The sequence below is a fragment of the Kwoniella botswanensis genome, chromosome 1 (assembly GCF_036426115.1).
Source record: "Kwoniella botswanensis chromosome 1, complete sequence".
NCBI lineage: Eukaryota > Fungi > Basidiomycota > Tremellomycetes > Tremellales > Cryptococcaceae > Kwoniella > Kwoniella botswanensis.
In genome coordinates this window covers 16,290,826-16,310,550 of record NC_088599.1, presented here as the reverse complement: position 1 = coordinate 16,310,550, position 19,725 = coordinate 16,290,826, and the positions used below count along the sequence as shown (strand labels likewise).

Sequence of the window (19,725 nt, the reverse complement as noted above, 5' to 3'; positions counted from 1 at the left end):
ACTCCCCAATCTTATGAACGATCTCGATTTTTATCTTAGTCAGTCTTATATACGATTTAGTATGGGTTTCCTTCACAATAGATTTCTTCTCTTCCCACCGCATGAAGGGTATACCATTGTTATCGTTCATCTGCTCAAATTTGGTTCTAGCGGATTGTGCGTTTTTGGTAATGCTTCTCATTCCTTGCAAATGCAAGTATACGATATGTATGCTTTGGCTTTGTTCAATGAATGTGACTGAAATCGATTGCTTGTCGGAGGACGCTATATCGAGTACATACATGTCATGATATGGCGAGTCCATGATTGGCTGGTGCATTTGATTTTTGCCACCCGCCCCGTGATATCGTGCGAGTACAAGTCACCCACGTCACAATACGATAATTACAATTCAATACGTTCCGAGAGAGACTTCATTTTGGCTTGGATTTGAGTGGGCTGGTACAGTGTAGATCTTCGTAATCTATGATTCTATTATAGTATAAGCAGACATGCATTCGTTGCATTTGTTGATACACACAGAGTGATTTGTGTTTGACACATTACGTAATGTCTTTTTTTTCCGATCTTCGATTTCTGATTCTTTCGTCTCTCGTCTTCGTCTGTGAGATGCATATACATTCCGCATTCTATATCCCTACTTCAACTTACATACTGAGCCGACTACTTATCGTAACAACCTGTACATCACACCAATAGTCTTGAATCGATCATAGATAGCTACCATGTCCACCCCAGCTCAATCTACTACCCCACCAGGGCAACTCGCCGCTGAATCTTCCAGTGCTTCATCGTCAAGTTGGTATAGTGGGAACCTCTTGCCTGTCAGTCCATTCGATCTGCCGGAGACTAGAGATTTGGTATCTCAGAAGATAGCTTCTGGTGAGTGGCTGTCTTAAGCTCACGACTTCTCTCACTTAAGTGTACGTGAATGCTCTTTGTGCTGACAATCTGATCTGACATAGGTGAAATAACTCGAAAGGATGTGGAGATCATGGAAAAAGGTTATAGGTGGATGACATATACACCACCTGTGAGTTCTCCACCGGTCTACTCATGGTGACCTCACACTGCGATTCACAAATACGATCTTACTTCTTTGGAGTTGTCGCTCAATTGCTGATGTATCTTGTATTCTAGGCCACAGCAGTATCATTCTCTTACCTCATTTGGCAACTCATGAAGAAGCAGTACCCTCGACCTCACATCGCGACTCGATTGGTATGGGGTGGATTGGCAGGTGTAGCTGGTGGTTTGATAGGTTTCGGAGCGGCTGGTTTGGCAGCTAGTATGGAGGTTAATGATAAGATCGAGGATGGTGATCGGTGAGTGATTACTCTCTTTGATCGTGAAGATGTACTCTTTATCCACTCAATGGCGGGATGTATACAAAAAAAGCATTTATCTGCTTCATGGTGAATAAATAACTCGACATGTTGAAGAATGACCATGACCATTTTCATGTCTAATACATACGTATATGTACTTTGAACTGTGCTAATTCTTCTTGTTCTCATTCCATAGCAAAGTACAAGTGTTCAACCTGATCACCGAACACGCTCGTCAAATACAAGAAGCCAAACACAACCCGGTCCTCGTACCTGCTCCTGTCCAAGCTCCAGCATCCACAACAGCGATGAAACAGGCCAGAGCTCAAAGTAATCTACCTCGAGATTTCGAATTCCCACCTCAACGTCAAGCTGCCGAGAGCCTCGAGTACTCCAAGGGATCGATAAGGCTCGCACAGGAAGGTCAATCGATTTGGGGTAAAATGAAAGGTTGGATTCCTGGATTTGGCGGTGGTAAGGAGTAGAGAGCGAAGATGGTCATGGGTGTTCGTTTGGCAGTATAATGACTTGGCATGTATTATGCATGTGTAACAGTATCACCCTTCATACTTTACCTGGCAGTAGGCTGTATGTGAGTATGCACCGCCCTGCATCTGCTACAAGCTGTCGTTATGTATACCTTGCAATATATATGAGAGTTGACTAATCGCATGATGTGTCATTCAAAAGGTGTGTGTTTGATAAGGGCTACGAGTACATAGGTTGATGGCCTATACCACGTGCGTCGTGCCTGATTTCCCTGATTAGCAGAACTGTACATAAAAAACTTTCAACCGGCAGTTCTCGAGATTGAGATTGAAATTGAAATTCATCCTCAGTCGCCTCTCTCTCCTTCATCCTCTAATCTTCCTCATCCTCATCCTCTTATACAACACCCACAGCTTTGCTTTTGCTCCTCGCCCCGTATAGAGCATCAATCAAAGACCAACTCCCCTCTTTTAGTCTCACAAGCAGAGCAAGCTCTCTTTTCCCCCTTCTCGACACTTTGCCACACGCGGCCAGGTGCTTCATTCTTCCCTTTTAGACAACACCACTCATTCAAACCTATCCAAGATGTCACCCGTAGCAGCACCATCCCTTACTCCCCTCCCCTTCTCTCCCCTCTCGGACCAGTACACTGCGCTCGCTAAAGCTGGATCCAACGTAGAAGCCAAAGCAGCAGCCGACGCCATCGCCTTATCTCTCAAGAAAGCTCCCAGGTCTTTAGACGCTCTACAAGATGGAAAGGTCGTCGACGTGGTCTTACTGTGGATCTCATCCAAATCGGGATATGAGAGGGAATCAGCACCTGTCTTAGTCGAAAGGATTTGTAAATCATTGGGAACAGGTATTGAAGGTGTTTTCTTGCCTCTCATTCCATCTTTGTTGAACCTTGCTATGGATAAGGGACAACCCGTAAGAACTGCCGTCAACTCAGCTATGAACGCGCTCATCAAAGCTTCTGCACCCGAGGGATCAAGGATGATCTTAGATGTCTTGTGTAAGGCTTTAGAAGATTCGAAAGGTTGGAGATCAAAGGTAGCAGCTTTGAAAGCTATTGAAAATCTGATTAAACCTGGTGCAGATGATTATATCGCTCAGGAATTAGGTCATGTTATCCCCTTCGTGGAACATGCCATGCACGATACCAAATCTGAGGTGAGTCAAACTATCCCTACTACCATGCAAGTGGTTAACATTAGTTACTGATGTTTCAACTGTCTGTTTAGGTCTCCGCCGCTGCTCAAAAAACCGCTACTACCCTATGTGGTATCCTTCCCAACCCAGATGTACTCAAACATATCAACCTTTTGGTCTCAGCTATGGCTTCCCCAGCAGCCGTACCAGGAACTATTAAAGGTCTATCATCCACCACCTTCGTTGCTGAAGTCAATGCACCCACACTCGCAGTGATGGTACCCCTCTTATCTCGAGCATTGAAAGAACGATCGACTGACGTTCAACGAATGACCTGTATCGTCATTGGAAACTTGGTCAAATTGGTTAGAGACCCTACCGTCGCTGCTAGATACCTCGGACCATTATTTGGTGGTGTGGAACAACTTGCCAAAGGAGCTGCTTTCCCCGAAATCAGAGCTTTCGCTCAAACCGCTTTGGATATCCTTATCGGTGCAGGTGCTTCTGCCAACGCTACTCCCCTTCCACCCAGAGATATCATCCTGGCCGTTACCGAGGCTTTGACAATTATGGCTCCTCATCTGGACGTTCAAGGATTACCCGCTCACCCCTCTTTACCTCTCTCATCATCCATGCCTTCCTCACCCGTATTGGCTCACGCAATCGAATATCAAGCGAACGTAGTGGCTGACTTGGTCGATATGCGAAGATGGGATGCGAGCACATGGGAGACCAAAGGTTTAGGATCATTCATGAAATTACTTCTTGGTGCGGAGCAGGGCGCGGAAGCCACTCAAGCTATAAGAAAGGCATTCATGGATATTGATAAAGCCAAGTATGCTCCTGCGGAAGAAGATGATGGCTCAGAAGGTCAATTGTTATGTGATATTCAATTCTCATTGGCTTATGGTGGTTTGTTATTGTTAAATCACACGAACCTGAAATTGAGAAGAGGTAGAAGATATGGTATCTGTGCAGCGAACGGTGCTGGTAAATCAACGTTGATGAAAGCTATCAGGGATGGCAAGGTGAGTTGGCTTTCATCGGACCGCTCGCTGTCCTTACATTCAATATCCCTCTGAACGGCATGTGTCTGATCGACTTGTTTTTCCTCGTTCATGGCTCCTTCTTGCATCCGTTTACTGGACTATGCTGATTCTCTGTCATGCCTCAGGTCGAAGGTTTCCCACCTCAAGATGAGCTCCGAACCATCATGGTAGAACACGCTCTTCAAGGTGAAGATACCTCCATCGCCATCTTAGACTTCATCTCTGCCGATCCCAAATTAGCCAAGAAGACCAAAGATGAGATCTCAGCGATGCTGTTGTCGGTCGGTTTCTCCGACGAGAAGCAGAGAGATCCAGTAGCTTCCCTTTCTGGTGGTTGGAAGATGAAGTTGGAATTGGCCAGAGCCATGTTGATTGGTGCTGATATCTTGTTACTGTGAGTTGTGACGCCATGCTGCTGATAGTACTGCTGGAAACGTAACTCACATCGTGATTTGTTTAGTGACGAACCTACCAATCACTTGGATGTTCAGACTGTCGCTTGGTTGGAAGATTATGTATGTAACCTCCCTGACATCACTTGTATGATTGTATCGCACGATTCTGGTTTCTTAGATAACGTTTGTACCGATATTGTAAGTTATCTCATTCGACACAATAATTATGTTTGGTATGCTGATCTACTATATTACTTTCGCAGATTCACTACGAGGAGAAGAAACTTGTATACTACCCTGGTAACCTTTCCAAATTCGTGGAGAGAGTCCCATCTGCCAAATCTTACTACACCCTCGCTGCTACTTCCATCAAGTGAGTCATCAGTTTTACCATCATACTACAGTGGTCAAGTTCCTAACGACGAGTTATTGCAGGTTCTCCTTCCCTCCACCTGGTTCGTTGATGGGTGTCCGATCCAACACTCGAGCCATCATGAAATTGGCCAACTGTACCTTCACTTACCCAGGAGCTGCCCGACCGTCTTTGAAGAATGTATCATGTTCGCTCTCCTTATCCTCGCGAGTCGGTATCGTCGGACCCAACGGTGCTGGTAAATCGACTTTGATCAAGTTATTGACCGGAGAGACTGTACCTCAAGAAGGATCCGTACATAAACACCCGGCTTTACGTGTTGGGTACGTCGCTCAGCATGCTTTCCACCATATCAACCAGCATCTCGACAAGACCGCTGTCCAATATATCCAATGGAGATACCAAGATGGACACGATCGAGAGATGCTGGAGAAGGCTACCAGAGTGTTCACCCCAGAAGACCTGGAGATGATGGAGAGGCCTATCGAAGGTAAAGATGGTTCATTGAGAAAGATCGAGATGATTCTCGGTAGATCGAAATTGAAGAAAACATTCCAGTACGAAGTTAAATTCAAGGGAATGACTCATAAATACAATGCCTGGTTACCCCGGGATCTCCTTATCGAGAAAGGTTTCCAGAAGTTGGTGGGTCAATTCGATGATATGGAATCGTCTAGAGAAGGTGCTGGACAAAGAGATACGGCGGCGTCAGCTGTGAGAGAAGTGCTAGAAGCAGTCGGATTAGACGGTGATATTGCCCAATATAACGAGATGTCGGGATTGTCAGGTGGTCAAAAGGTCAAAGTGGTCATTGCTGCTTCTATGTTCAACAGGTGGGTACTGTTTCTTCTGTTCAAAAATCATCAGTCGTTTCATTCCTATCATTCGCCCCCATACCCTTATTTTCACAATCGATCAGCTCAGCTAATGTACTCATGTTTAATTAGACCACAATGTCTCTTCTTGGACGAACCTACCAATTTCTTAGATCGAGAGGCCCTCGGTGGTCTGGCAGTAGCCATCAAAGAATGGGGAGGAGCCGTCTGTATTATCTCGCATTCTCAGGAATTCGTCTCCGCTCTATGTCCCGAGATATGGCATGTCGATAATGGAGAATTGACACATAAAGGCAAAGTGGCCATTGTCGAAGATGCCTTTGATAATCCTTCCAACCCAACTTCAAGAGCTACTTCTAAAGCTGGTACACCTCGAGTTGCCGGATCTGCTACACCCACTACGGGTGCGAACACTCCTGCTGGAAGTGCTGCTCCCTCAGGAACGGATGAGATTGTCGATGGAGTAGCTAAAATCATGATGAAGAAAAAGAAGAAGAAGATGACCAGAAATGAACTCAAGGCTCAAGAGGAAAGAAGAAGATTGAGGAAATTGAACTGGTTGACTTATGGTGGTGAGAGAGAACCTGATACCGATGATGAGTAAGGTTAGGGGATGGACAATCTCTTTTCGAAGTGATATAGACTTTTCTTTTCTCTTTTCATTTCATGTATTTTTCTTTGTTGGATAGAGATAATCACCATCATCATAGATACTCCACATCCCGTATAGATTGTTTGTCCTGTTTTCGGTTCCGATTAGACTGAATTAGATTAGATTCACACCTATATGTGTTTTCAACTTAATGACTTATGGATCATGGATTATCTGAATTACATGGGATCAACCAACTACATTTATCTATACTTACATCACATGGTTTGACACTGTTTGTCTTCGCTAATGCTCAATTCAACAGACGGTTCACCTTCATATAACTTCATTGCCATTGCAGATATATTTACCTAATTTGATCACCACAAACCATTACTCTAAGCCACTTTTCCACCCAATTCCTCTTCGATGAAATCTTGTACAGCACCTTCATATCCAGTCTTGGAATCATCAACTTCGAAACCTAATTTCAACGCATCGGAATTATCGAATGCGCCCGCCCAGGTATCGCAGATTCTGATGACCGCTGGATCTTTCTTGAATCTGATCAAGTTGAGTTTATCTTTACCGCCATATTTGATTCTGCGCAGATTATGGAGAACGTTAGCATTAGCGATAGTGACAGTGATAGTGACAGTATCCACACGGTGCGTAAGGGATTTATGAATTCAATTATGATTGTGTGATCTCGGTCCAGTCAAACTCACAAAGTTTCGATAATCTGTCTTGGAGTAATTTGTATTCCCGGTAAATTAACGATCCTCTCCTGTGAGACCTCCTTCAACTGTTTCTCCTCTACCACTGCCGCCCAGAGGATATTCCTAATGACAGTTTTGGTCCTTCCTACCCATGTGAGATAGTAGTCTAGAGCGGGATCATCCATCGAGTCGGCAATGGGACAAAGGGATTCTTGACCTTGTAATGGTTCTCTGATCATTCCTGAGATGTAGGATGAGGCCGCACTGGAAGGTGCACCAGGTCGGACAGTTACTGTTACCAATCTGACGGTACGAGTATCAAGGTAGCCTAATGATTTGAATCCAAAGTAAAATCAGTATATGGTGCATCAAAGTGATATTTTGAAGAGTGATTGGGATTTGTGAGTTATAATCGTGCTATTTCTTGCTAGGTCTATGGGTATGTTTACTCACCCTTCCTTCCATAATCATAAACGATCATCTCAATACAATGTTTCTGAACACCATAACTTGATTCTGGCACTACTGGCTTAGTCTTGGGATCAACCACCGACTGAGGGGTGACTGCCCCATAGACAGCAAGGGAAGACGCAAATACATATATAGGTCTTGGATGACCTTGAGGGAAATTCGCCTCGGCATGTTTGTGAGTTGCGTCCAACAAAGCTCGATGGGAATCGACGTTGACGGCGTATCCGAGGGGGAAGTTCGCTTCGGATCCACCTGACATGATACCGCTGTGGATGATAGGGTGATAAGCACCAAGTCAGCATTATTACATCTCCATTGATGATCACACCTTTCATCGTGAGTGAATGTGAATTTGAATGTGAACGGGGTTAGAAGTAGTAAGTAGTAATAAGTAAAATACTCACTGTAAAGCAAATACCCCTCCGACTTTCTCACCGTCGAAAACGCCCTTCAATTCCTCTGGTTTACCCAAATCAGCTTTAACGTTCCTCAATCTCTTGGTATCGGTGATTCCATGATTGGGAGGTTCGACGATATCCGTAGCGATGATTCGGAGGTTTGGGTAAAGTTTCAATAAGAGTAAGACGAGTTTCTGTCCGACGAAACCTGAATACACCAAACAATTGGATCAGCTTCATAGACGAAAGCAAAGCAAGAGAAAGACAGAGATAACGAAAGAGGGTGTAAGTCAGGAATAGACATACCACCTGCCCCTGTGACGAGGACGGTCTCGACGAATGAAGGTAGTTTCAATGCTTCATAGAGAGAACATCTGTTTACCGATGTGCTTGTAGGTTGGGGATGATCAGATCTCTTTTCGAAGTAGGACTTTTCATTTCATGTATTTTTCTTTGTTGGAGAGAGATAATCACCATCATCATAGATACTCCACATCCCGTATAGATTGTTTGTCCTGTTTTCGGTTCCGATTAGACTGAATTAGATTAGATTCACACCTATATGTGTTTTCAACTTAATGACTTATGGATCATGGATTATCTGAATTACATGGGATCAACCAACTACATTTATCTATACTTACATCACATGGTTTGACACTGTTTGTCTTCGCTAATGCTCAATTCAACAGACGGTTCACCTTCATATAACTTCATTGCCATTGCAGATATATTTACCTAATTTGATCACCACAAACCATTACTCTAAGCCACTTTTCCACCCAATTCCTCTTCGATGAAATCTTGTACAGCACCTTCATATCCAGTCTTGGAATCATCAACTTCGAAACCTAATTTCAACGCATCGGAATTATCGAATGCGCCCGCCCAGGTATCGCAGATTCTGATGACCGCTGGATCTTTCTTGAATCTGATCAAGTTGAGTTTATCTTTACCGCCATATTTGATTCTGCGCAGATTATGGAGAACGTTAGCATTAGCGATAGTGACAGTGATAGTGACAGTATCCACACGGTGCGTAAGGGATTTATGAATTCAATTATGATTGTGTGATCTCGGTCCAGTCAAACTCACAAAGTTTCGATAATCTGTCTTGGAGTAATTTGTATTCCCGGTAAATTAACGATCCTCTCCTGTGAGACCTCCTTCAACTGTTTCTCCTCTACCACTGCCGCCCAGAGGATATTCCTAATGACAGTTTTGGTCCTTCCTACCCATGTGAGATAGTAGTCTAGAGCGGGATCATCCATCGAGTCGGCAATGGGACAAAGGGATTCTTGACCTTGTAATGGTTCTCTGATCATTCCTGAGATGTAGGATGAGGCCGCACTGGAAGGTGCACCAGGTCGGACAGTTACTGTTACCAATCTGACGGTACGAGTATCAAGGTAGCCTAATGATTTGAATCCAAAGTAAAATCAGTATATGGTGCATCAAAGTGATATTTTGAAGAGTGATTGGGATTTGTGAGTTATAATCGTGCTATTTCTTGCTAGGTCTATGGGTATGTTTACTCACCCTTCCTTCCATAATCATAAACGATCATCTCAATACAATGTTTCTGAACACCATAACTTGATTCTGGCACTACTGGCTTAGTCTTGGGATCAACCACCGACTGAGGGGTGACTGCCCCATAGACAGCAAGGGAAGACGCAAATACATATATAGGTCTTGGATGACCTTGAGGGAAATTCGCCTCGGCATGTTTGTGAGTTGCGTCCAACAAAGCTCGATGGGAATCGACGTTGACGGCGTATCCGAGGGGAAGTTCGCTTCGGATCCACCTGACATGATACCGCTGTGGATGATAGGGTGATAAGCACCAAGTCAGCATTATTACATCTCCATTGATGATCACACCTTTCATCGTGAGTGAATGTGAATTTGAATGTGAACGGGGTTAGAAGTAGTAAGTAGTAATAAGTAAAATACTCACTGTAAAGCAAATACCCCTCCGACTTTCTCACCGTCGAAAACGCCCTTCAATTCCTCTGGTTTACCCAAATCAGCTTTAACGTTCCTCAATCTCTTGGTATCGGTGATTCCATGATTGGGAGGTTCGACGATATCCGTAGCGATGATTCGGAGGTTTGGGTAAAGTTTCAATAAGAGTAAGACGAGTTTCTGTCCGACGAAACCTGAATACACCAAACAATTGGATCAGCTTCATAGACGAAAGCAAAGCAAGAGAAAGACAGAGATAACGAAAGAGGGTGTAAGTCAGGAATAGACATACCACCTGCCCCTGTGACGAGGACGGTCTCGACGAATGAAGGTAGTTTCAATGCTTCATATGTTGGTGCTGACATCTTGTTTCTTGTGTGCTTGTATCTTGTTGAGCGAATGATCAGATAACAATAATAACGAGAACAGCAGGAAGTAGGACGCAAGTGTGAGAAATAGGAGAGGAGAGAAGGATATCATCACCCTATCTATATGCTGGAAGGATATTCGGATCGATGATTCTTTGATTCTTCCGAAAAGTCGTATTTATCACTTCCTCGATCAGCTGACTTTGTACCACAATACAGCAACGGCACGATCATGAGTGATATATCGCCAATGCATAGGTGGCACCATACTCCGCTATCTCTTACGCCGCTACGTCCTCTCTGCGATGCATATGCCTTATCGTTGTCCTCATCCTCGACATGTCTGCAGACGTACCAGTCAGTCAGTCATTCGGGTCGAGTGAGATACCCGAGATAGCGTGAGCTCCGGAGTCACGGTCCGATTTTTTGCCGGGCCGTACATTGCGAGCGTTGTACTCGAGAATATGGATTTGTTAATATAACATTTTCATACAGATATATATATATATATATGATAAATGAGGATAGGACCTTTTGCTTCTGCTCCCCGCATCTCATCTCGTATTAACAGTCATGTTACAGCTGAGCACCTATCGAGTTCGGATGATACCAGCGTTGATCAACTTCTGGATCTTTTGAGCGATCTATAAACAAAAGTCAGCTGCTCGTCTGCTTGGGCCAGAGTACTGTTTGTGCACTTACCATAGGATTCTTCATGTGATCTTGTAATGCCTTGGGGTTCTGTTGAGCATCAGATAGGATTTCTAAAGCATCGATCAAGAATCAGCTCTAATCATAAAAGCTAAAGTCCATTGACAACTCACGTCTCATGATAGGATCACTCATGATCTCCTGTACCGCAGGATCCCTCATCGCTCTCTCATAAGTCTCCTCGTCAGTCTCGGTAGATCGTTGAGATTGGATCTGTTGTAAGATCCTAGTCAAGTTGGTTTCCAGTTCACGAGTATGCTATACGTCAATGTAGTGGGAAAATCAGCTCGATCGATCTCGTGGCTCTAACAATCAGCCAACTTACCTTCTTCTCGGTGTCAGCTTCGGTAGCTTGTTGCAGTGTTTCCAAAGCGCCATTGAGCTCCTTCATAGCTTCTTGCACCAGAGCCTTTCTGATGTAAGCTTTGATGAAAGTACCGTCAATCTTGATGGCTTGTTCGGCATCTTTGAGAGCTTCGGGAAGAGCCATGAGTTTTTGATAACACGACGCTCGGTTGTTGTATGCTCTTGGGTCGGTTCTGAATCATCAAAAATGCAATCAGTAAGAGATACGTACTCCTATTCAGACCGAAATGACTTGATTACTCACGGTAATCTCTTGACAGCTTCTGTGTAGTGTTTGACGGCACCGGCGTAATCACCAGCTTTGAAAGCTTCGTTACCTTCCGCTCGGGCAGCGTCAGCCAATTCAGGATTAATATAAGCTTGTTTGTCGGCTTCAGCTTTGGCCTTCTCGGCTTCTCGAAGCTTAGTCAAGACATCCGGTGTTCGATGTTCAGTGAGTGACTTGGAGTAGGACTTGATGGCGTTGGCCAAGTCGCCGAGCTTGCTGTATGCTGAACCGATACGTCCGTATGCTCTGTTGATTGTTGTCACTATTAGTCAGGCGGTTTTGGTGGCATATGAGGACTGGAGCGGTATAGTAACTCACTTGGCGAATACTTTGTAGTCCGCCCTCAGATCTCTACCTTCCTCTACTGCCTTTTCACATGTCTCAATGCATTTCTCGTACTCTCCTTTTTCGAAGTATACAGCTGAATTTGGCGTGAGAGCAAGTCATCAGCTACATCAAGTCTACGGACGAAACCAATCAAAATTACCAGATAAGTTGGTAAGGAAAGTGACATCCTTAGGATACACTTCCCAGGCTTTACTGTACAGCTCAATAGCTTCATCGAATTTCCTAGCTTTGTACGAGGCATTTCCCTTGGTCTTCAGCTCAGCAGCTTCCTTCTGAGCAGCGGCATCTGGGTTCTCCTCTTCGACCTCCATTGGTTCTTCCTTGGCCGGAGCGGGAGCGGGTGCGGGTTCAGGTTTCTTCTCAGCTGCTGGTGGAGGAGTGGGCTTGGATGAGGATGCTTCGGGTTGTTGAGAGGATGGGAATGGTTGCATGCCGGGTGGAGTGTCGTTGCTGCCTTCGGGTCTTTCCATTGCGTCCTGTGGGGGTGAAGAGGTCAGTCAGTGATGCTGAATGGGAGAAGAAAGAATATCAAATGAGACTGCAAGAGTAAGAGAGTGAGGAAGATGGAACAATAGGGTGAATGTAGGAGCAGAACAGAGAACAGGTGACTGAAGATCGAAGGATGAAGGATAAAGAAAACGGTAGCTGCCGACTCACGATATCGATACCCATCATAACACCCAACACAGTCAACATTCTTGGATCGCCCATCAACGCACCCATATCTTTACCTCCTGAAGCTTGTAATCTTGCTACTGATGATCTGAACGAAGGATCTTTCATGAAATCTTTTGTCTTTGGGTGATTCTCCAATTTCGACACCATCGAAGGATCATTGAATATCTTGCCTAGTCCCATGTCTCCTCCTGGACCGAAAGGTGATTGAGCGTCTGAATCCATCGCTCGCTTGACGTCGGCTAAACCCTTTTTGAGGATGTCGGAATTGGGATCGACCTGGAGTCCTTCTTCGTAGGCCATCACTGCTTCGGGGAATTGGCGCAGCCCATGGAGGGCTGCTCCTTTTCGGGCGTATCCCTTGGAGAAGGATGAGGAGAGTTGGATGCACTATGGGGGTGTAAGAGTACGAGTGTGTTAGCGTTTGTTCGATTGTAAGACGAAGTTGAGTGTACCGGTGGTGTGGGTGGTGCGGGGTATGAGGTGGTAGGTTGATACTACACGACGTATATGATATAGTATATCATATATATCATATATCTATTCCCCCATCCCACCCCAAGCTACCGATATGAACACCGCCCCCATATCACCCCTAGCTGCCACTATAAAGCAAGAGTAAACCCACCTTCTCAGCATCCTCCAAAGCCCCCTTATAATCCCTCTGCCCCGCCTTTGACGCCGATCTATTACTATACAATACATGATTCCCTCCATCTATCTCTATAGCATCACTATATAACTTCGCCGCAGTCACATAATCTTTCGCTGAGAATGCCTTGTTGGCTTCTGCCTTGATTGCGTTTGCCTATGAGATGGAAGGAGGGTGGATGTAAGTCGAATGGTTTACCTTGAGTGATTCTCCGATGGGTATATTGACTCACGTCTGACATTGTGTCCTATTCTTTCTTGTCTCTGTTGTAGATGAAATTGGGACTGTGTATATGTGAAGAGGATGGATACGATGACAAGGATGAATATATGGGATGTGAATGTCCCAGATGACACCTGTTGTCTGGTTGATTGTCGAACACTCGAGAAATAACCCAGATGATCCACCTCCACCTCACACGCACACATACCACGGATCTATCCTTATCAGTTACTTGTTATATCCACGTCACACCTGGAATGGCGCGACTCTACGCGTTGAAACCCCTGAATATCTACTGCTACACTTTTACGCGTTTCCTTGTCTACCTATTCCTCTTCTTTTGGTACGCATTTATATCCCACTCTCCCTCCATCCTACCTCATCCCAGACCAACACACCCCACAATGGCAGACCTACCAAGCACACAAGACCTCATGCCAGTCCTCGCAGATGATCTCATGCGAGATAGGGCCAGGCAGTTCGTAGAGTTCCTAGACGATGATGTGAGTTCTCTTCCTCCTTCCACTCTATAGCTATACGGCTGAACGTATGTATCGGTCATAGACACAAGCAAATTACAATTATCGAGAATCGATCAAGAGGATGTTAGACCTCGAGCAAGTACGATTGATAGTGAACCTAGATGATTTGAGGGATTACGAGAGGACATACGCAGATGGTCTGCTCTTACAACCTACCGAATACCTTCCTGCTCTAGACGCTGCTTTGATGCAGCTCGTGCAGAGTTTGCATGATCCTACCAAACACAAGATAACAGGGAACGAATGTGAGTGACCTTCGAGATATGAGGTGGTGGATTTAGCTAATGCAAGGGATGATAGATTACGTCGGTTTAAGAGGTTCGTTTGGTCAACAACATTGTAATCCACGTACGTTGAGGAGTCACCAGATTGGTAAGATGGTCAGTTTGGAAGGTATTGTGACTAGGTGTAAGCTCCTTTCTATCATACTATCGGTGAGGCACCGAAAGCTAACTCAAGTATGAAAATATAAATATACAGGTTCATTGGTCCGACCTAAAATGCTCAAATCGATTCACTTCTGTCCCCCTACCGGTAAATTCCATTCTCGTTCATATCACGATGCGACCATCATCGCCCCTTCATCAACAATGACAGGATCGACAACAGTGATACCTCAAGACGATGGAGCAGGTCATCCTCTATTGATGGAATATGGATTATCGACTTTCCGAGATCATCAGACGATAAGCATCCAAGAGATGCCCGAACGTGCGCCTGCAGGTCAACTACCGCGAAGTGTCGAAGTGGTTCTGGCAGATGATCTGGTGGATTGCTGTAAGCCTGGTGATAGAATTCAGTTGGTGGGAGTGTATAAGTCTTCAGGTGGTGGTGCAGGTGCAAGAGGTTTCCAGTGAGTGGGATCCATCCATCTTGTCTAGAGGATCTCGACAAACGAGCGAATTCACTGATTTTGGTATTGATAGAACCTCAATCATCGCCAATAATATTATCCTCCTCTCTTCGAAACAAGGTGGTGGAATTGCCCAAACTCCATTGACCGACACGGATATTCGAAATATCAACAAGCTCTCCAAGCGTAAAAACATCTTCGAACTCTTATCTCAATCCCTTGCACCGTCAATCTATGGATCAGATTACATCAAATCTGCTGTTTTACTTTTACTTTTGGGTGGAGAAGAGAAGAATCTGAAGAACGGTGCGCACATCAGAGGAGATATCAATATTTTGATGGTCGGTGATCCTTCGACGGCTAAATCCCAGATGTTGAGGTTCGTCTTGAACACTGCGCCTTTGGCTATTGCTACCACTGGTAGAGGATCCTCCGGTGTAGGTTTGACGGCTGCTGTTACCACTGATAAAGATACTGGTGAGTCGAGTTTCTCTGTACGTCCAGAAAATCGATTAGATAGGAATCATGCTGACCTTGTGGTCACTTCGATCATAGGTGAAAGACGTCTCGAAGCTGGTGCGATGGTCTTGGCCGATCGAGGGGTGGTGTGTATCGATGAATTTGATAAGATGTCAGATGTGGATAGAGTAGCGATACACGAAGTGATGGAACAGCAGACTGTAACCATCGCCAAAGCTGGTATACACACTTCGCTCAATGCTAGATGTAGTGTTGTTGCTGCTGCAAACCCCATTTACGGACAGGTAAGTACAAAATCACTAACCAATTCAGTGTCATCTCTATGTGGCTAACGAATCACATCTGCTGTTAATAGTACGATGTGCACAAAGATCCTCATCGAAATATCGCATTACCGGATTCCTTGTTATCTCGTTTCGATCTTTTATTTGTGGTTACGGATGATACGGATGAACAGAGGGATCGAATGATCTCAGAACATGTACTGAGGATGCACAGATACCTTCAACCAGGAGTAGAGGAGGGTGAGTCAAGCACATGCAACCACAAGATCTAGCTTGTGAAATTGAGACTGACTTTTTTGGTGTATAGGTGCACCTGCTATCGAGAATATCTCTCAAAATCTTGATGTGGGAGGCGACGAGGCGGAATCACGAATCACCGAGACTCCCGTCTTTGAGAAATTCAACCCTCTCTTACATGGTGGAGTGACCACTTCATCCGGACGAGGAGCCAACAAAAAGAAAGAAGTATTGAGCATCGCTTTCGTCAAGAAATATATCCAATATTCGAAATCACGATGTCATCCCACGTTAACGAAGGGAGCGGCAGATTGGATCGTCAGTGTCTATAGCGCGTTGAGAAATGATGATTTGGCTGGAAACCAGAAGAGGGTGAGTTGCCATTTGATCAATCATGCCTAGTCTCAGTGTGGAAACTGGTTGCTAATTCCGAGTTCTCACATAGACCTCCCCTCTCACAGCGCGTACGCTCGAAACGCTCATTCGTCTCTCCACCGCCCATGCCAAGGCCCGTCTCTCGTCGACAGTCGATGAGCGAGATGCTATGGCCGCAGAGGAGATCCTCCGATTCGCATTGTTCAAGGAAGTGCTCAAACCTGAAAGGAGGAAACGACGAAAGCTCAATGCGGGCGTATCAGTCGATGATTCGGATGAAGAGGATGAGCAAGAAGACGCAGAGGGTGAAGAGGAGGCTGCCACCGGAGGAGTCACTGAATCTCAGAGGGAGAGAGCTAGAGAGAAGAATAGAAGGATGGAAGGTGGACCTCCCCTTAGAGGTGCATCTACACCTACACCCAGAACACCTAGGGCTACTAGAGCAGCTGCTGCTGCCGCGGGTGGTGCTGCTGGTCAAGGGGAAGACGAGGACGATGTTGAGATGGGTGAAGCAGAAGCTTCATTAGGTCTTGCTCCTCCGGATGCCGAAGGTGAAGGAGGTATAGAAGAGACGGATGCGGAGATCAACCCTCGAAGATTAGACTTGTTCCGAAATCGATTATCAACCATATTCGAAGATCAATTAGACGCAGATGGGATGATAGATTTCACTGAGCTTGTTCCCAAGATCAACGAGGGTCTGTCAACCGAAGAGATGTTTGGTAATAGAGAAGCGAGAACGGCAGTGCAGAAGATGAACGATGGGAATGAAATTATGTTTGCGGATGGAACGGTGTATAAGGTATAGTAGGATACTACTTTGGTACCTTCTCTTCCGTCTTAATACAGTGATTGGTTCAATGCCTTGGATACTTCTTCCGTCTTCATTTTTTGTTCTTTGTATACAACAAGTTTTTTTCTCTCCTCAAGTGGTCGTTACCTATGTGGACCGCTCGCTATAGTTTCCATTTTCTAATAATCTGGGCATGTATATGTATGTATCTCAACCTGCCAGTCTGTCAAATGGATCTATCCACTACAAGCCATTGAGATGGTCACGCGATCCACCATGAATGATCCTATTTACAGCGAGAATTTCGGGCTTTGCTACAGTATGAAAATGATAGCACCTTTAGGTCGACCACTCGCTTTCATCCTGGCTAACCTCGCGTTATATCCCGAATGGCAAGATGAGCTGTACAACGAGCTCAAAGATGTCTGTGGCGATGAAGAGCCAAGTAAGTGACCAGTCAATTGTAATACAGTACTTACAGTACAGTAAGCTGAATTAGGATTGTCATTTACTGTTTTTTCTTTTCGCTACAATAGATTACAGAAATATGAACCAACTTCCTCTATGTCTCGCTTTCGCCCTCGAATCATTAAGACAACACGACGTTGCTCGACTGATTTTCAAATACGCCACTGAAGATGTTCTCGTGCCCTACTCCACATGGGATAAAGACGGCTCGAATGTTATTCAAAGACAACATCTTATGAAGAAAGGAAGTTTGGTAGGATTGGATTTACCTGCCTGTCAGAAAAACCCATATCATTGGATTGAAACCGATAAATTCATTCCCCGAAGGCATCTATCAGGAAAAGAGGGTGGAGGAGAGGATGTACCGTATTTAGGGTTCAGTCTTGGAACAAGAGCTTGTATAGGTAAAAGGTTTGCGGAAGTCGAAATGGTTTCTTTCATGGCTAGGATTATACCTAGATACAGAATTAAGATTAAGAAGGAAACAGAGGGAGAGGAAGAGAGTTGGGAACAGTCAAGAAAGAGAATGATAGATACTGCTTATGAGGATTTGACTTTGACTCCTGGTAAATTCGATTTGATCCTTGAGAACAGGGGGTGATCTAGTGTAGTTCATTTTCCCACTTGACTTTCTCTCTTTTCCCATTTCAAGATAGAATGAATGTTTATGATAACGAAGATTGATGAGCAGTAGTGTTCATATACGTCTTGGTAGATGGGTTAATATGACATGGATTCCTTTTTTGTGCACATACTGTGTATTATTAGGATGTCAGTTTCAATTTCTGCCATGTATATAGTTGTTTAGGTAAAATATGAGGGAACTAATCAGACCATATTCCCTGGTAGGCAAAGTGATGCGTCGAGGTTCAGAGTTAGTATCAATAGAAATACAGACTGAAAACGGGTAAAAATGTGGTATATCTTACACTAATACATCATAAACCAATCCTATCCTACCTCGTACTACCTTTCCTGACCATATCCAGGAAGCTTTCCTTAGTCAAAACATCCTCCTTGTTACCACCTCTACCTAGGATATTGTCTTTCTCCTTTTTCTTACCTACTTCGGGTTTCAGTTTGGCCTGCGCAGACAAGGAAGTCATGGCTGCTTCGGAATTTTTAGATGCGAGGAGGATGGCGTTGAAAAGTTTGATCACTGTTAGAATGAAAGGTATTAGCGAATATCCAGGTTTGGACGACCATTTCATCGACCTATCAAACGAAAGAAGAAACACCTACCACCTCTCTGAGCAGTCTTCCTCAAACTCTTCTCAAATTCCATCCCGCCCATCACTCCATCACCTGTACTCCAACCTTCTACGATATCTTTCACTCTCGCTTTATCCTGTTTCTCCTCTTTCTCAGCTTTGAGCTGTCTCCTCGCTTTCGCTTCCAGCGATACCGATGACTTTGCAGGTGGTTTGTGCGCCGATAAAGCTAAGATCGGCTGTTGCTGTTGTACTGTCTTAATCTCTCTCTGCTTCTCTTTCGTTTCGCCTGCAGTGTCGCTGATTGTCTTCGCCTTCTTTGATTTTGATTTTTGAGTTAATGGATCGGCAAGTAAGGTGGTCAAGGTGGATCCGAACTCTGTTGCGGTGGTTGTTGATCTTTTACGTTCTGTGTAGATAGATTCCGAGTCAGTCTCATGTTCCGATTTACATATGATACCTCCATCAGAAGTACGATAGAACGAAGAGACTCATGTGCCAAGTCAACTTACTTGTACTTTTCTTGCCTTCTTTGCCCTCTTTACTCCTCTCGATCTCTTCGTCCGTATCCATCTCTACGTCTTCATCTTCGAAGCCAGATACGTTGCCTTCACTTTCAGATTCTAGATCTTCTCCCTTGAATCGAGTAGGTTTAGTAGCTAATGTGACTGATCCTTTCGATTTGCCTTTTGAGTTGGAAGTGGTGGTTGATGGACCTGCTTTGGCTTTAGACGAAGAAGCCTGAGCTGGGTTGGATGAAGATGAGGTTTTCTTGAGTGCTGATTTGAGCTTGGGCGGGGCTGACATCTTGTACGAAGTGGACTGTTGGGTGTTCGTTAGTGATATGAGCGATAGATTGTAATAACATACGCTGCAGGTAACAACAAATTCAAACTTTTTGTCAACTCGAGAACAAAACCTTCATAACCGGTCCAAGCACCAAGCAGCATTTGATTCCGTCTTTCGCCCTGGAAGCGGACATCGCCGCCTGCCATCTCCATCTCGAATAGGTCAAAGGTATTCGAATTCATGTCAAGAGTGTACAGTACAGCCCATCTAACAGCCTACTGTATAACATATCGTATACATACAAGGCCAAAGTCAA

General features: G+C 44.7%; 7 protein-coding genes across 7 annotated transcripts; 4 read left to right on the top strand and 3 right to left on the bottom strand.

Moving 5' to 3' along the window:
* Positions 1 to 725: 725 nt before the first annotated feature.
* On the top strand, positions 726 to 1,813 carry L199_006169 (uncharacterized protein; the record flags this gene model as incomplete). The annotated part of the gene is made up of 4 exons (XM_064891870.1): positions 726 to 882; positions 966 to 1,033; positions 1,141 to 1,325; positions 1,525 to 1,813. The coding sequence occupies 4 exons, from the start codon at positions 726 to 728 to the stop codon at positions 1,811 to 1,813; spliced, it is 699 nt and encodes a 232-aa protein (XP_064747942.1).
* Positions 1,814 to 2,402: 589 nt separating this feature from the next.
* Positions 2,403 to 6,223, top strand: L199_006168 (uncharacterized protein; the record flags this gene model as incomplete). Its single annotated transcript, XM_064891869.1, has 7 exons — positions 2,403 to 2,987; positions 3,059 to 3,994; positions 4,141 to 4,409; positions 4,476 to 4,608; positions 4,674 to 4,783; positions 4,846 to 5,616; positions 5,731 to 6,223. The coding sequence occupies 7 exons, from the start codon at positions 2,403 to 2,405 to the stop codon at positions 6,221 to 6,223; spliced, it is 3,297 nt and encodes a 1,098-aa protein (XP_064747941.1).
* Positions 6,224 to 6,609: 386 nt separating this feature from the next.
* On the bottom strand, positions 6,610 to 10,132 carry L199_006167 (uncharacterized protein; the record flags this gene model as incomplete). Its single annotated transcript, XM_064891868.1, has 11 exons — positions 6,610 to 6,814; positions 6,940 to 7,258; positions 7,384 to 7,667; positions 7,806 to 8,007; positions 8,106 to 8,229; positions 8,574 to 8,769; positions 8,895 to 9,213; positions 9,339 to 9,503; positions 9,608 to 9,621; positions 9,760 to 9,961; positions 10,060 to 10,132. The coding sequence occupies 11 exons, from the start codon at positions 10,130 to 10,132 to the stop codon at positions 6,610 to 6,612; spliced, it is 2,103 nt and encodes a 700-aa protein (XP_064747940.1).
* Positions 10,133 to 10,725: 593 nt separating this feature from the next.
* On the bottom strand, positions 10,726 to 13,396 carry L199_006166 (uncharacterized protein; the record flags this gene model as incomplete). The annotated part of the gene is made up of 10 exons (XM_064891867.1): positions 10,726 to 10,779; positions 10,838 to 10,899; positions 10,960 to 11,104; positions 11,172 to 11,385; positions 11,457 to 11,726; positions 11,799 to 11,901; positions 11,968 to 12,304; positions 12,486 to 12,893; positions 13,132 to 13,311; positions 13,388 to 13,396. The coding sequence occupies 10 exons, from the start codon at positions 13,394 to 13,396 to the stop codon at positions 10,726 to 10,728; spliced, it is 1,782 nt and encodes a 593-aa protein (XP_064747939.1).
* Positions 13,397 to 13,781: 385 nt separating this feature from the next.
* Positions 13,782 to 16,956, top strand: L199_006165 (uncharacterized protein; the record flags this gene model as incomplete). Its single annotated transcript, XM_064891866.1, has 9 exons — positions 13,782 to 13,880; positions 13,942 to 14,164; positions 14,220 to 14,327; positions 14,400 to 14,772; positions 14,846 to 15,249; positions 15,328 to 15,536; positions 15,608 to 15,776; positions 15,844 to 16,145; positions 16,219 to 16,956. 9 exons carry the CDS (start codon positions 13,782 to 13,784, stop codon positions 16,954 to 16,956), a joined length of 2,625 nt encoding a protein of 874 aa, XP_064747938.1.
* Positions 16,957 to 17,268: 312 nt separating this feature from the next.
* On the top strand, positions 17,269 to 18,010 carry L199_006164 (uncharacterized protein; the record flags this gene model as incomplete). Its single annotated transcript, XM_064891865.1, has 2 exons — positions 17,269 to 17,386; positions 17,478 to 18,010. The coding sequence occupies 2 exons, from the start codon at positions 17,269 to 17,271 to the stop codon at positions 18,008 to 18,010; spliced, it is 651 nt and encodes a 216-aa protein (XP_064747937.1).
* Positions 18,011 to 18,365: 355 nt separating this feature from the next.
* L199_006163 (uncharacterized protein) lies at positions 18,366 to 19,427 on the bottom strand (the record flags this gene model as incomplete). The annotated part of the gene is made up of 3 exons (XM_064891864.1): positions 18,366 to 18,568; positions 18,652 to 19,029; positions 19,133 to 19,427. 3 exons carry the CDS (start codon positions 19,425 to 19,427, stop codon positions 18,366 to 18,368), a joined length of 876 nt encoding a protein of 291 aa, XP_064747936.1.
* Between the last annotated feature and the right edge of the window lie 298 nt (positions 19,428 to 19,725).